The sequence below is a fragment of the Lepidochelys olivacea genome (genome assembly GCF_965140295.1).
Source record: "Lepidochelys olivacea isolate rLepOli2 genome assembly, chromosome: 1".
Lineage (NCBI taxonomy): Eukaryota > Metazoa > Chordata > Testudines > Cheloniidae > Lepidochelys > Lepidochelys olivacea.
Window position 1 is genome coordinate 207,929,212 of NC_140411.1, and position 16,360 is coordinate 207,945,571.

Genomic DNA, 16,360 nt, shown 5'->3' on the forward strand with positions numbered 1-16,360 from the left:
AGTTCACCTACATGAGAAATGCCATGTAGTCTTGACAATTCTGTAGTAGCAGGTAAATTGTCATTCAGTTCACCCAACATTTATCAGCTTCAGGCAGTCATCTAACTCATTTCAGTTGAGGATCACATACAAAGCCCTCAAAGTATTAGTGGTGACAGCCAGGATAAAAGTTAAGAGGGCTACAGCTCATGCTCCCAGAAAGATGAGCAGCTGGGGTCAGGGAGATATGCCTGCTGCCTGGTAATCAGGTACAGCATGAAGCTAGATTTATTCTTTCTTCTACCACAGCAGAAGACTTAGCCCAAAGCCCCACATAAACTACAGTAATCTGGACCTACGTGCAGTGGACAAGTTTTGTGGAATCTGTAGCACCTGAGAAAGTCTGCAGCAGCTCAATTTAAAATACTGAGGTTTATAATTAAACATGAAATTGAATATACTCAGAAAAGACGCCCATGTTTTACACTGTCCCATTTTCCAATATGGGGCATATTTTTGTACTGACAATTGCCAACTGCAGTGCAAAAGCCAACAAGAGGGAGGTAGCTGAAGCTACCGACACCTAGGAGGCAGTTTGGGATTGTTAGATAAGCACATTTACTGAACGTTTCTAAAATGATGAACAGTGAAGCAGAAAGCTATGCTGATATTTAAATTGTCACCTTTTGGTTTCAGCATTAGTGCCCCATTGAGATGAATGAGGCAGTTCACACCTCTTAGCACTATTGTTTCAGGCTGCAGGCAGACTCAGGAACACTACCAACTCAGTTTACAATCAGGTTGTGTTTTTATATTTATCTGTAGAAACATTAAGTCAAGATTTAAAACAAACAAACAAACAAACAAACAAAAAAACTAGATTCTGCAGCAAAATTCTACAATGATTTTCATGAAATACACACAATCCTGCCTACAGTCTAATTTTAATTGACCTAAGGGGCAAGAGTGTTACTACTTCCCCCAGGAGACTGTTCTACTTTCTAATCCTATGGGGAAAGAGAAAATCTCTAATTTCTATGATTCTGGTGATGGAACCCTCCCTTTCTCACCACACTAGAGTTGAGATATTACCAAATAATGGACAGAGACAGTTTTCAGAAATAACATTTTTGGCTTAGTGTTACAATCAGTTTACAGCTCATAATGAAATAATGTTAGAAATATTCTATATTCATAGCAAAATATACTTTTAAAAACTGTAAGGCACCTTTAAGACTTTGTAAATCAACACAATGCTCATGATAAAATTCCACAAGAGGGCTGGATTAAAACCCCTTAATCCTTTAGTGTTCAGTACAAGATCACCAATGCTCTCATCAGAAAAACAAAGAAATCAAGACGTTTCCAAGATGGAGTTATTCCTGTATTAGAGTGCACCCTGAAGAAGTCTATTTGAAGTATCTTGGAACTATTCAAGCAGAAGAAAAAAAAAAATCTCCCTGGTGTGTATAAAACGCATTAAAAACAGTTCTTTGAACTGGGTAACAAAGATGCATTGTGGGGATTAAGTTTCATTACTCAGTGGATTAAATCCCTTCCATTCATTACTGCCAACAGGAGAAAGGAACAAAAACAGGCCAATTCCTCCCCATACAATTCAATCAAAGATTTAAAAGCAGACAGTGAGCAGGACAGAAGTCCATGAGAAATTGCATTTGGCCACTGCAGAACTCATTAAGATATTTGTTACTGACTTCTGAAAGTCTAGCCTCTTACTAAACAGAGATACACATAAAAGAATTAGCCACTGTATAAACTGCTTCACATCAAGTAGATTTTTTTTTTTTTTTTTTTTTAAAACGTGATCCCACTGTTCACATTAACCACCTGCACTCAAACTCACCATCAGCTCTCTTTGGCAAAGAGATGGAAATACCTATCAATTTCATTAACTCTTTAAAAGCTATATGTATTTCTCAATTAAATATTTAGCTACAGAATTATATCTAATCTCTGCAGTTTTCCTTTAAATACAGTTTAAGGTAACTGAATACACTATCTGAACAATGTAAAGGATTGCATGAACAAGACTGAATGCAAAACTAATAAATATACAACCACCTTCAAAACCAACTTGTCTCCCACACAACATGCTCAAAGTGGCTTGCCTTCCACTTCCTCCTACCAGCTTCTCTTTTCATACTGGGATGGAGGGAAAGAATAGTGCTCTGCAATGTTCCTTACTCTGTATTTCAGCTGAAGGAAAGTAGTAAGTTTTTTCAAGGCACAAGTTGCCAAAACCATGTAATAAACTTCTCACACAGAGATTTTGCTTAACGCCTAATGTAGGCAATGACAGCCTTAGTGCGTGGCCTCCAATATGTGAAGTTATATTGTAAAAAGTGAAAAGAAGCTATCCATAATAAGAGGACACAACAGAAAGATCAAGTGAGAGGCACTATGGAATTTACACAAGTTTAGGAGCACATTTGCTCCACTGGGGCCAGATGAGTTTAAAGTACAGGGGAGGGCAATGATTTGGTTCTTTAGACAGGGGCATATGGCTGTAGATCTGTATAGGTGTCAAGGCTCAATGAGATGCTTTGCATGTATTCCCAATCAACATGGTGACACCGATGCACCAGTTGCAAAGAGGCAATAAAGATGAGTCAGAAGGAGAGACTAACAGCAGCCTTGTATAAAAAGGGAGATAAACACCAAACTGGCTCAGTACTGGGGCTGTAATAAACTAACATCTACAATAGATGTAGACCTTAAGTCTGGAGCAGAGGAAGACAGTAGCCAGATCTTCGAAAAATCCATCCCCAACAAAAAGAAATTTCATTTGGGGGGGGGGGGGGGAGTATCTAAATATGTAAGCGAAAATCAAGGGAGAGCGCAGAGTGTTGAAGCATGATACGAGAAAGATTTGCTGATAAATACAGCATTGGAGTCCATACACCCAGAATAGCACAGTTACACTCTTGCTGATTTACCATAATGTAATACCCCAGAACAAGAACAGTCTTCTTTGCTTCATACGGTGCTAAAGCCAATCATAGTAGTGAAGTGTCATGCTATCAAAAACCCCTTTAGACAGGCTTCCCAGACATGGCAGGTCTGCTCTCCCTGACCCCCTTTACACAGATCTCCATGGTAGTTTAGTGATAACTCTAGCCCCACAACATCCCCATGTAGGCAAGGCATTGAGTTAAATCTTCTAAGCAGTATCACACCAAGCAATTCTAGATTTGCTCAGATGTGCTGCCACTTACATGACTTGAGGACTGTTTCTAATGAGCCCCTCAGGAAAGAGCCTCTGGCTCTGCATTTCCACTATTGCTTTAGTGACATGTTTCTCTTCTAGTCCACCACTCCCTTTTATCCAAGAAGAACTTTCTGCATCCTGTGTGCAGCAACAATGGCTTCATCCTCTGAGTCAGACTCGCTTTGGGAAGTGGAGCTCTGAGAGGCGGAGCTGCAGGGGGAAGAGCATTCTGGGGAGCACAGATAGTGCATCAGCGGCAGGCGGTACTTCCCACAGAAGTCAACAAATTTGATTTGTCGGACACAGCTGTCGAAGTAGACACCTGGAAGGGGAAGGAAAGCAAGGCAGTTTTTAAAACAACAACTCAATGGTTTGTTGTGAAACCTGCATGCTCCACAGAAATGAACAAGCCAGCCATGATTTCTAATGCACCTGCCTCATCTTAGGGATTAATTCAAACAGCAAAGGTTATGGAAATAAGAATTTTTAGTGGGGAGGAACATATCTATGTGCTGAAGTGGAAACTGAAAGCATCAGTTTATGTGCGGTTTCTGGCAACACATTTATCAGATTTTTTCAGAGAAAGTAGCAGTTTGCCAGGTATCTGCATCTCAAGCATTTTATACCGTGGCCCCACTGCCTAATTTTGCCAACTATTTTCTCACCCTAGGATAGTGTTTGCAAAGTAGCTGCTAAAGTGGCTGGAAGCGGAGCACCAAAAGTCAGGACATCTGTGTTCTATTCCCAGCTCTGCCACTGATTCCCTTGAGTTGCAAGGCCACACAGTGACTTAAATTCTTAGTTTTCCCACCTGTAAAATGGAGATAATACTTAGGAGTTACCTCCCAGGGGTTTGAGAGAATTCATGTTTCTAAAGCACTTGAGATACCCAGGCGAAGAACGAGGAGTACCTGTGGCACCTTAGAGACTAACCAATGTATTTGAGCAGAAGCTTTTGTGGGCTAGGCCCAAGCTTTAGCCCACAAAAGCTTATGCTCAAATACATTGGTTAGTTTCTAAGGTGCCACAAGTACTCCTTGTTCTTTTTGCTGATACAAACTAACACGGCTACCACTCTGAAACCAGGTGAAAGAGTTACAGAAGGGCAAAGTACTATTTGAAGAGAGAAACAATGGCCAATTCATTCCACAGAAAAGGAAATTTCTCTAAGAATTCAGAGGTAACATCATGCTGGGGTCTGTCAAACATGTCTTTAAATGTTAAATCCATTTACCCACTCTATTTTCCAGTCTACCAGGCCCCTTCTAACAGTTATCAAAGGTGTGTGTATATAAATAAAAGCTCTCTCCCTCATAACCCCATTTCTCTTCTGCTTGAGTGAAGTTACCATGCTGAATTTGGATGCTATTTTCCATGAGAACAGAACAGAATGATGCCACAGTTGTGTTCTCCTCCTACTGCAGGGAGATTGTTCTTATTCTGACGCAGTCATATTCAGAAATGTTTCTAGAGGTGTGTGTGGGGTTTTTTTTTTTTTTTTTTTAATTATAGTTGCCTTTGAGTTAACTATGCCTCTGCAGCATTTCTAGTAGCAAACTGCAGATCACGATAAAGTGAAACCACTCAATCTATTTTCATTCTCTAAACTGTGTGAAATGCAAGGAAAAAGTCCTCTCCCACTCAACGCAACCCAATCTCTGGCCTCTCCATCCACTCCCTGTTTTGAAGCTGTCATATTAAGTAGTACGAAGCGGACAGAATCAGGACCGAAGAAGTGGTAGTTAAGGAACAGACTAAGAAATAGACCATTTGCATTAGAATAAATCCATTGCAAAAAAAAGCATTGCTTGGAACTCCCCAGTCTTGTACAATGCCTGTAAAATCCCTTGCATACAGGTTACATGTGACAGTTGTGCTCAACACTATGGGATAGGTGCTTCACGAATCCCAGAACACGTTGGTACAGCTGCATCGTTCTAGAAGTGCATTTTGCGTACCAGCCAAAACAGTTCTATCAAAAACTGTGCTCCTGTGCAGAGGCTGCAAACCAGTGCTAAGATTTTAAGCAATCAATGACCCTGCAGGGACTTTCTTGCTTAGGGTAGAGACAGCCCAAGTTAAGATGCAATGACACAGTCCCTTGAGGAAGAGGATAAGATAACACCTGGGGCTACTGAAATGCTCACAGGAGGAACTGACTGGTATGACAACACATGCAATTAAGCTACTAAAAGGAGAGCTAGGTTAGAAAGAAATAGAAGAGCTGGCAGGTGAGAACAGGGAGCAGAGAGCAGCTAACTTACCTCCGCACTTAGGATTGGGGCAGTTGCTGGCCAGGCTCAAATATCTGACAAGGTTCCCTGGGAGATCACTGGGAGCATAGGGAATGTTGCGGGTTTTCATGGTGCGTCCAGCTAGTTCCAGGAGACTTGGGGGATTATAAGTCAGATCACGGACAAAGCGAACAACCAGTGGGTTTCCTCGCAAACTCAGCTCTTCCAGGTGAACCAGGTTGAGGATCTCCCGGGGGAGGTACGTCAGCAGGTTGTTGTGAAGGCTAAGGGAACGTAGGGAATGCAACCTGAAAAAATCAAGAGGAAGACAGTCAAGAGGAACAAGCATTACAAAGCACCACCCATTTACTGCCTTTCTCACTAGCTTGTTTCCTTTGGCTTTTTCCTTTAAGCACAAAGCCATGCTAACAGAGTTGCTCGTCTAGCACACAGACTAGCCTATGCAGAACTTGGCTCAGCTCCTCAATGCACGTTAAAGAAATAAGCAGGGTCTTAAATGTGTCTGCCAACCCACCCTAAAAAAAACTGTATGGAACTAAATAGTGCTACACAAAAAGAATGCTTTTTAGAGGGATGTTTCCTTGCACCAAGGGTATGTATCCAAAAGGCTCCACACAATGCTCTGAATAGGTCACCTGTTCTCACTCATGTATTAAAGATGAGCACACTAGCAGTCAGCCAACGCTGACAAACCCCATGCTTTCACTGTCTGCACCTGCATCACCGCATGCTTAGATCCTGTCAGAGCTCAAGAGCTAAGCAAGGTCAGACCAGGTGAGTGTGACTGGGAGACCCAACATATTGATTTGTTTTGTATGTAGAGCTCTCCCTTCCCTCAGCACCAAACCAATATTTCTCATACTACATAAGGACACCATGCTGCTGGAAGAGTCATCTTTCAAATTAAACAAAGCTAAGGTTCTGAACACTTGATGTCAGAGATCCCATGTCAAGAGTAGTAATGCTAAACCCTGCTATCCTGATCAAATTCCAACTTGGAAAACCCCATGCTTCTATCACCTTAGCTTGGAGTTTCAATTGCACAGGGTATTCTTTACTTTCTGTCTTGAACTATTGTGTAGATTTTTTCTGTTTTGTAGCAGATAAAACAATCTTACATTCAGAAGTGTGTAGTGAACCTTAGTGAATGTTTAAAACATTCTGATATCCTTGAATGAGATGCTCTAGAAGAGTATCATACAAATAAGATGGGAAAATATTTTGGGTACAAGGCAAAGGAGACTGAGCACAATAGGATGAAAAATGTATAGCGTGGCATTTATTTTTACTATTGGCATTTCAGCTTTCACATTTCCTGTGTCTGTGCTTAGATGCTATGGTGATGGCTCCCATAACAAATCCTAAAATGGACATTCACTTTCACAATATTTAGAATTTACAAGTCCTCCTTGCATTGCCTAGTGCTGAGAATCTCCCCCTGCAGACTTAACCTGTGATTAAGAACTAAAGAGCAACCAGATCTTCCCAGGTACTCTCATCCACGCTTGCAGAATAAAGAGGTTTGAGCATTGGCTGGTGGCTGAAGACAGCAAATTAGTTGGATATACTCACTGTGCCAGCTGAGGAGGAATACTCTGGATCTTGTTGTCAGACAGCACTAGGTAACTTAGAGAAGGCAGGTTTGCTAATTCAGGTGGGATTGCAGTAATGAAATTCCCTCCAAGGTACAAAAACTCTAAACTGAAAGAGAAGAAGACTGCATTACTTCATTAATCTTATTTCTGCAGTTTCACTTAGTGCTGGGTCTCATTCAATTTATGAGAGATTTACAGCTTGCATTGCAGATAAAACAATTTTCGTAAGACATACCATATGAAGAGAAAGTTGACATATTATCAACGACCATAATAAAATGATAGTGGACCAGCTCTGCTATAGTTAATGTTGAGTGTCACTTTCAGCTTAGTAGTTGACTCTCTAAGTGCTCCAAAATCCATATGGCAGCTTAGATGGTATTGAAATCTGCTGTGTGGGTAGCTACATCTCAAATATAATCCACTATTTACAAAAAATCACATGGATCTTCTAATTTTTTTCCATGTACACCTTGGGTTCAAATTATTGCTCTAACCCTCCCTACACTGATCTCAGCTACAGCATGGGATTCACCACTCTTTTAGGGATACACTACTGAAAAAGTTATTAAGAACGTAAGAATGGCCATACTGGGTCAGACCAAAGATCCATCTAGCCCAGTATCCTTTCTTCCGACAGTGGCCAATGCCAGGTGCTGCAGCGGGAATGAAAAGAACAGGTAATCATCAACTGATCCATCCTGTTGTCCATTCCCAGCTTCTGGCAAACAGTGGCTAGGGACACCATCCCTGCCCATCCTGGCTAATAGCCATTGATGGACCTATCCTCCATGAATTTATCTAATTCTTTTTTTAACCCTGTTATAGTATTGGCCTTCACAACATCCTCTGGCAAAGAGTTCCACAGGTTAACTGTGTGTTGTGTGAAGAACTATTTTCCTTTGTTCATTTTAAACTTGCTGCCTATTAATTTCATTTGGTGATCCCTAGTTCTTGTTATGAGAACTAGAGGTCTTAAGGGTTTATTAAGAGTAAAGTTTGTAACACCAGGTCAGCACAAGCTGAACTGATGAATCTAATGGAATGAAATCAAATGAGCATATGCAGCAAGACTATGGCTCTGTTGAAGCCAGAAGGTTTCCAGTCTGTTGTCACAGTAACTGGATAACTCAAGGTGATATGCTGTGGTCACCGAACCTGACCTGAGCTTAAATAAGTAACTACATTTATGCGTATGGTGCGATATTCGGTTATAGCTGTGTTAGACTCTTCTTGGGGCATCAGAGTATGTACTTTATTTTACCACGGCAGGGCTTTTGCATTTAGAAAGGGAATAGAGAGATGCTCAGCTGAGCTCAATAATGATATATTTACTCAGAGAAATAAGGACTACTTCTGAGATACCACTTTCACAGCTAGATCTAAAGTGCTTTACAAAGGAAGTTAGTCTAATTATCCCCCTTTTAATGATGGGTTAACTAAAGCACAGAGAGGTGAAGTGATTTGCCTAAGGTCGTCCTAGACGCCAGTGGCTGAGCCAGGAACAGAATTTAGAGCTTCGAGACCCTAGCCAATGTTCTATCCACTAGGCCACACTGCTTCTCCACCTCAATGAACCAATATTCCAAGGGTTTGTCCACATGTGTTAGAATATGACCTGGAGAAATCATGATAACTGATGCCACATAAAATATTCAATGGAGACAGACCGATTTATGTTAAACGCAACAGTTCCTTTCTCCACTGAGTACTAATTCATGTTTAACATCCTGTTACCACAATACCTCAGGGCCATACTCTAATGTTTAGTTTCCCAGTGTAGAAGCGCTCCAACATTTGGATCTATCCTTTCTTTACAACTAATGATGTCTGTCCCCACTGCCCAAGTTTTATGCTAGCCAGCATCTTTAACAGCTGGCAGTAGAGAGATCCGCCCAGAACTCTAAATTCAGATGAGATATCAAAATTTCCCTAAAACTAACTTTAACAAGAAGTTTCCCCATCTGGTCTACAAGTGGAGTGAGGAAGTAAGAGTTTAATCAGACAATACACTTATGCTCACCACTTTCTAGGATTTGGCAATTCTACAAAGAACAACACAGCTGCTGCTGAGACGCAACAAATTTAAGATCAGTCTCCTGAAATTATTGGTAAAATGTTTGAAGAAAGGAATTCTAGTGGGTTGCCTCAACATCATATCTTTACCACGGCTCCAGTTGCAAGTCTACCCACACACTTAGCACCTGGCTTTTTTTTTTTTTTAAGTGGATATTGGGTATTAAATATGTTAAAGAGCACATACTTTGGCGCTCATTGCATCAAAGGGTACGCACACAGCTCTCTAACATCACAGAAGACTCCACAGCAGAGCTAAATGAATAACTGATTTTTCGGTTTGGCAGCCAAACTGAAAAATCCAAATGTTTTGCTTCATTTCAAACCAAACACTGAATTATTTTGCTTTTTTCCTTGCTAAAATGAGAAGCAAAACAAAAACCCTCTTTGGGTCAAACAAAGTGACATTTCATTTCTAAACACAATGTCAAAACAAAGTATTTCAGCATTTTTTCAAAAAAAAGTTTTTTTCAGCTGAAACCACTCTGATGTGAATTGGTGAATAATTTTGGTGATGTGTTACTATTTGCTGAAAAAAATTCACCCAGCTCTACTCAGCAGCCTGCTCTGTAGGACCCAACTACGTTCATTTGAGCCTTTCACACTCTCTCACTGCTTCAACAGTTGGAGGTTAATCAGGCATATGAAAGGCAACAATAACTGCTGCATGAAAACAGTGAAGTTAAGAAAATGGATGAAAACCAGTTTAGTTGAAGTGTTCTTGGTGTCCAATTGGTCAGAAACATGATTCCCCTTTCATTTGCACTGATGTAGATATGGAGTAACCCCACTGAAGAGGAATTAAACTACCTAAAGACGGATGCAACTGCAACTAGCCTGTTTCCTCTTGTTTTTTCCTCCCCCCCCCCCAGATGTTCTGGTTTAACTTGGATTTAAACTTAAAGAGTGGTCAGTTTGGATGAGCTATTACCAGCAGGAGAGTGAGTTTGTGTGTGTATGGGGGTGGGGGGGATGTGAGAAAACCTGGATTTGTGCAGGAAATAGCCCAACTTGATTGTCATGCACATTGTGTAAAGAGTTGTCACTTTGGATGGGCTATCACCAGCAGGAGAGTGAATTTGTGTGGGGGGGTGGAGGGTGAGAAAACCTGGATTTGTGCTGGAAATGGCCCACCTGATAATCACTTTAGATAAGCTATTACCAGCAGGACAGCGGGGTGGGAGGAGGTATTGTTTCATATTCTCTGTGTATATATAAAGTCTGCTGCAGTTTCCACGATATGCATCTGAGGAAGTGAGCTGTAGCTCACGAAAGCTTATGCTCTAATAAATTGGTTAGTCTCTAAGGTGCCACAAATACTCCTTTTCTTTTTGCGAATACAGACTAACACGGCTGTTACTCTGAAACTGCAAGGATAGAACACTCAGGTTCCCAGCAGCAAAAATGAAGAGGCCAACTGTTATGTTTACTTAAGCAGTTAATTTCCACTGAGATCCTGTCATGTACTGACTTTGAGGCAAGTCTGAGTAGCATTACAAAGACTGAGCCCCACTCTTCTGACACCCATCTGTGAAGAAGCAGGTGCATATATCAGAACCACAGTAGCACTGCCTCACACTAAGTGTTACTATTCCAGGGCAGTTAGTCAGGAATAGCTATTCCGGAGTAACTGCGTATGTGGGTGCTCTTATTCCAGAATAACACTGCCTTATTTTGAATTAGCTTAAACCACTTCCAAAGCGGTTTAAGATAATTTGGCATAAGGCACGCTTATTGTGGAATAAGAGCAGCCACATATGTAGTTTTTTCAGAAATATTTAAAGCACTCTAATTTCTTATCCTACCTTATTCCAAATGAATTTTCACGTGTATACAAGCCCAAAATATTACCTCTGCCTCCACTAGAATAGCGGCAAAGAGTCCTGTGGCACCTTATAGACTAACAGACGTATTGGAGCATAACGTTTGATAGTCTATAAGGTGCCACCGGACTCTTTCCCGCTTTTGCAGATCCAGACTAACACGGCTACCCCTCTGATACTCCACTAGAATAGAGGCACTGCTAAGTTATATTACACATGCAGGTTTGCAAATAATGGCTCCTCCAGGGCTCATCAAATGAGAAATATAAAGACCCATGAATCAGTAGCAGCAAAAGTGTGGGTTTCTTTTATTTTACTCCCATATAATGGGTTGTGGAAAGAAGTTAAACAGCAAAATTGGGCAATACATATCAGAAACAGCTGACACATTTTAAAGTGACCGGTGAGGAAAAGAATAGTGAAAAGAGGGCATAAACCCAAAGAAGCAGAAGGTCTGTAAAGCTAGTTTGTCTGTTTATTTCTCTTTCTCAGCACTACTTGCTTTTGTTGTTTTTGACAGAGGACTTAAAGTGGATTGGGAACGTTTTCATAACATAACTGAAGAAGTCAAGGTGCAGAAACTTAAAACTTAACTCTTTGGGCAAGCTGCCCACACTGTACCTTAGTGTACATGAGTGTGGGGTAAATACTAATCCATACCTGCGTGTCACACACTAACTGGCCAGTATTGACCTTGCTGGCTCTAACTAGCTGTTTACCTTCTTGGTATCTGTGTTATGACCTTATTAGTTCTTCAAAGACTCTGTGAGAACATACTTTATTTCTAATGTAAATAGTCAGAAATGCTTTGGGGGGGGGGGTGCATACTATCATTCAGGTTCTCTTTACACACTGAAGTAGCAAGAGAGGGCACATGCCTGATTATTTTTCATTTACAGGTAACTTAACTTTACAGATAGCTTGGGAAGCTGAGGGTATTAGGCTTGGTCTACACTAGAAAAAGTGACCTTTTGCTGTATTGTGACCAATAGGCAGTTTTTCTAAGGCAGAAAAACACCCAGGTATCTGTTAATAGTGAAACTCTACAGCTACAGAACAGTATTTTCCCTTATTGGTATACGAACCAGCACTGGCATTTTGAACTGGAGCCTGATATTCTAGGCTTCTAGTGAGCTTCTGTGCTGGGCCCCACTGCATCACCACTAACAAAGCGTAAGCTACTCTTGACTGTTAACTAAAATCTGCAGCAACCCAAGCTCCATTGCACAGCGTAGGCACAACTGAGATTGTAGTCTGAAACTAGCGCAGGAGTCTGAATAGGTTGGGAACATGCACCTAGTCCCCTCAATGGCCAAATTATACAGCAGCTCACCAAATGAGAATTAGGGGTGAGTATACAGACGGCGAGAGACATGGGGGAGAATTTAGGCCTTGTCAACGTAAGGAAGTTGTACCAATTTAACCTAAGGGCACGTCTTCACTAGCAACATTAAAGTGCTGCCCCGTGGCTGTATAGTCACAGCTCTCCCAGCGCTATAAAAAAAAAACCCACCTCCTCAAGGGGAGTAGCTCCCAGCACTGGTGCACTGTCTACACTGGCCCTTTACAGCACCGAACCTTGCAGCACTCAGGAGGTGTGTTTTTTCACACCCCTGAGCGAGAAATTTGCAGCGTTGTAAAGTGCCAGTGTAGACAAGCCCTAGGTTAGTACAGAAATCAATTTAATTAAATCAGGGCAACTCCCTTGTGTGGTATTTTGGTTTTAAAAGTGCCTTACACTGATTTTGTATAAATAAATTCTTTAAGGCACTCTTAAAACCAAAATACCACACAAAAGAGTTGCACTGATTCAACTAAATCAGTTTCTGTACCAATTTAGACAGACAAGACCTACAGATGATCTGACAGTTCTCTCCCCACTCTCTCACACATACACTTTTCTCAGACATCCGGGTTCTTGTTTTTGCGTAAGAGGTCATTGCTCAGATGTACATAGGTTCAAAATCTGAAGCACATTGGAGACTCCAGTAAGAGGACACAGGGTTTCCACATGATTCACTATATTTACATCACATCTTCCTGAACCTTGCCCATGGACATCAGCAGCCTACCCAGCATAAGGTAAACAGCTCAAGCTTCTGGCAGAAGATCTAGATCCCTCAGAAAACCTTAGCCAAGAGCAGAGCTCAGAAATTCTTTCCCTTATTCCAAGCTATGCTTAATGTCTGCTTCTCTTCTTTGAAGATTAGTGGATGATGCAAAAAATAAACACTCACTTCCCTAATGCAGATGGATCACTTGAGGATTGCCTGTTCTGTTCATTTCCTCTGAAGCACCTGGCATTGGCCACTGTCGGAAGACAGGATACTGGGCTAGAGAGACCACTGACCTGACCCAGTATGGCCGTTCTTATGTTCTTTGGCTGCACATATGAAACTATTATTATAGCCTAAAGTCAGACAAGACGGGAGGAAAAGAGAAGAAAAAATATGCTACTTAAAGTTCTATATTAAAGTGAAAATGTGATTAGTGAGGGAGATATTGCATGTCAGATGGATATTCCCCCACCATTCTCCAACTCTATTTTCAATGAGATAACCTCTCTTCCCCAAATAAAAAACGTTATCATTACACAATCACTCACTACTTTCTCAGTCCGGGAAACAGCACGAGACTGGTTAAATCATCAGAGGTTGGATTAAAACTGGAAAAATAACCAACCTGAAGCATTAAGTGGAAACCCATAATGTTTAACATCCAAGACTAGACAACTGTAGCATGTAACCTTATACAGCACCAAAAAACACTCATGTGATTTTGTCTACCTAGTTAGAATATGCTATAGGAGAGAAAGAAGTGCATTTTTAAATTGAGTTAGCTACCTCAAGTTGTCTCCTAGATTCAGCATTTACCAGATAACAGAGATGTACAAATGTTAAATTGTTTGATGCAATTAGATTACATTAACAGTGTTTCAAATGGGGTGGGCTAGCTCAAGCGAGCCAATCATTTAAAACCACATATTTTCCCATAGCCTAGACATACTCTCAGGACACAACTTCACCAGAAAAAATAGGTGTTCTCTCAAGTTACTTAACAGGAGGTAAAATCCAAGTGAAGGCAGTAAGGCAATTTGTCGCTATCACATAAGGCAGAGACTCTGGGGGCACAGGGGGTTTACCCTGACCCTGCTAACTCACGTGAAAACCACAAACGGCCTTGTCTTCACGATAGGTTTCAGAGGAGTAGACAGGTTAGTCTGTATCAGCAAAAACAACGAGGCGTCCTTGTGGCACCTCAGAGACTAGCAAATTTATTTGGGCATAAGCTTTCATGGACTATAATGCACTTCATCAGATGCATGGAGTGCAAATACAGTAGGCAGGTATAAACATACAGCACATGAAAAGATGGGAGTTGCCTTACCAAGTGGGGTGGGGGGAGGGGGTGTCAGTGCCAAGGAGGCCAATTCAATCAAGGTGAATGTGGCCTATTCCCAACGGTTGACAGGGCCGTATGGGACACCTTGCCCAGGCTGACCCGTTAAAGGGCAGCAGGGGAGTCTGAAGAAGGCGCTAAGGCAGGGCAGCTCACGCTTTTTAGAGGCAGCTTCTGGCCTAGCCGCGCCAGGCCCGCAGGGGCAGCGCACTGAAGGCGGCCCAGGGACCGGAGCCGGGGGGGAACCAGCGCTCCTGGGGTCTCCTCCCTGCGCTTGAGACTCCCGAGCCGAACCGGGGCCGGGGATCCTCGCTGCCCCTCGGGGGGCCTGTCTGGCGCCGACACCGCGGCCGGGGGCTCTCAGGGGGCCCCTCCTCGCCGGCGGCGCCCCCCAGCCCGGCTCTCACCTGCTGAGGGCCTGGATCTCGGGCGGGATGCTGTGCAGCCGGTTGCCGCCCAGGCTGAGGCTCTGCAGCCCCCGCAGCCCCAGCAGCGCGGCGGGCAGCTCGGCGAAGCGGTTGCCGCTGAGGTTGAGGACGCGCAGGGAGCGGGCGAGCGGGGCCTGCCCCAGCCCCTTGGGCAGCGCGCCGGGCCCGCCCAGCCGGTTGTTCTTGGCCAGCAGGGTGCGGAGCCGCGACAGCCCCAGCAGCTCGGCCCCCAGCGCCGCCAGCCCCGTGCCGCTCACGTCCAGCACCTCCAGCGCCGGGAACCAGCGCGCCAGCCCCGCGGGCAGCGGGCCCGTCAGCCGCCGCGCCAGCACCAGCCGCCGCGCCTCGCCGCTGCGCCGCGCCTCCAGCTCGGCCGCCACCGCGCCCGCCTCGCCCGCCCCGCGCCGCGGCAGCTCCAGCTCCAGCAGCCCCGCGCCGCCGCCACCGCCCGCCGCAGCCCCGGCCGCCTCCTGCGGCTCCATCCCGCTAGGCCCGAGCCGCGCTGCCGGGCCCCGCAACCTGGATCGCCCCGCCCCCGCCTGTCGCTGGGCTCGCGGCACGTGGTGCGCCGTGCAGCGCGCGGGGCGGCCCCGCCCGGGGCCACGCGCCCCGCCCCCCTCCCTCGGCTGCAGCCGCGCTGCGGCCTCGTTCTGCGGGTCCCGGGGCGTCGCCTCCGGCGTCACCCCGCCCTTGGCCTGCTCGCCCCTTAGTGCGTCTGCAGGTGCCCGGGCTGTGAGACGACCCCCCCCCGCCGCCGCCCCTCTGGAAGGAGCCTCAGGCCCTGAGGGGGATGAAGAGGCTCCCGGGGGGGAGGGGCGGCAGGTTTGTAGAAATTTGGGTGGTGCCCAGAACCCGCCCCCGCCCAAACGCCGCCCCCCACCTGCCCAAGGCTCTGGGAGGGAGTTTGGGGGTGCAGGGGTGTGGGCTGTGGCTGCAGATGAGGGGTTTGGGGTATGGGAGGGGCTCAGGGCAAGAGTAGGGGTGTAGGGGGTGAGGGCTCTGTCTGGGGCTGGGGAGCTTGGGGGGTTAGAGAGGCTCAGGGCTGGGGCAGAGGTTTGGGGTGCGGGGGATGAGGGCTGGGACTGGGGATAAGGTGCTTGGGGTGTTGGAGGAGCTCAGGGCTAGGGTTGAGGGTGTGGTGGGGGGGCGAAAGCTCTAGCTGGGGGTGTGGGCTGTGGGGTGAGGCAGGACTGGGGATGAGTTTGGGGTGCAGGCAGGCTGCTCCGGGACAGAGGCCAGAGAGGAGGACTCCCCCCCCATCCCTTTCCCTGCTGGCAGCAGCGAGCTCTCAGGGAGGAGCCCCCCTTTCCTGCCCCCCCCAGCAGCACACACACCCCCACCACTGTCACTGCATGTGGTCCTGGGGCCCCCTCTCAGGTCCAGGAATCTCCCTCACCTGCCCCGTGGTGGGTGCCGGGGGGTGCTGCGTGCGCCTCCTCCCCTGCTGTTGCCCCTGACTGTGGCTTCACTGAGGGTGAGGAATGGGGCTGCCTCCTTGCCCAGCATGGGGCAGGAGCAGTGACTGCGGGCGGAGGGGCACCTTGTGCTGATGGAAGGTCCTGCCGGAAAAGGGAAG

General features: G+C 45.1%; 1 protein-coding gene across 1 annotated transcript; it reads right to left on the minus strand.

Moving 5' to 3' along the window:
• Positions 1–1,766: 1,766 nt before the first annotated feature.
• Positions 1,767–15,317, minus strand: LRRC58 (leucine rich repeat containing 58). The gene is made up of 4 exons (XM_084647765.1): positions 14,764–15,317; positions 7,036–7,164; positions 5,473–5,750; positions 1,767–3,530 (listed from the first exon to the last, which is right to left on the minus strand). Exons 1-4 carry the CDS (start codon positions 15,264–15,266, stop codon positions 3,322–3,324), a joined length of 1,119 nt encoding a protein of 372 aa, XP_084503891.1. The 5' UTR covers positions 15,267–15,317; the 3' UTR covers positions 1,767–3,321.
• Positions 15,318–16,360: the final 1,043 nt, after the last annotated feature.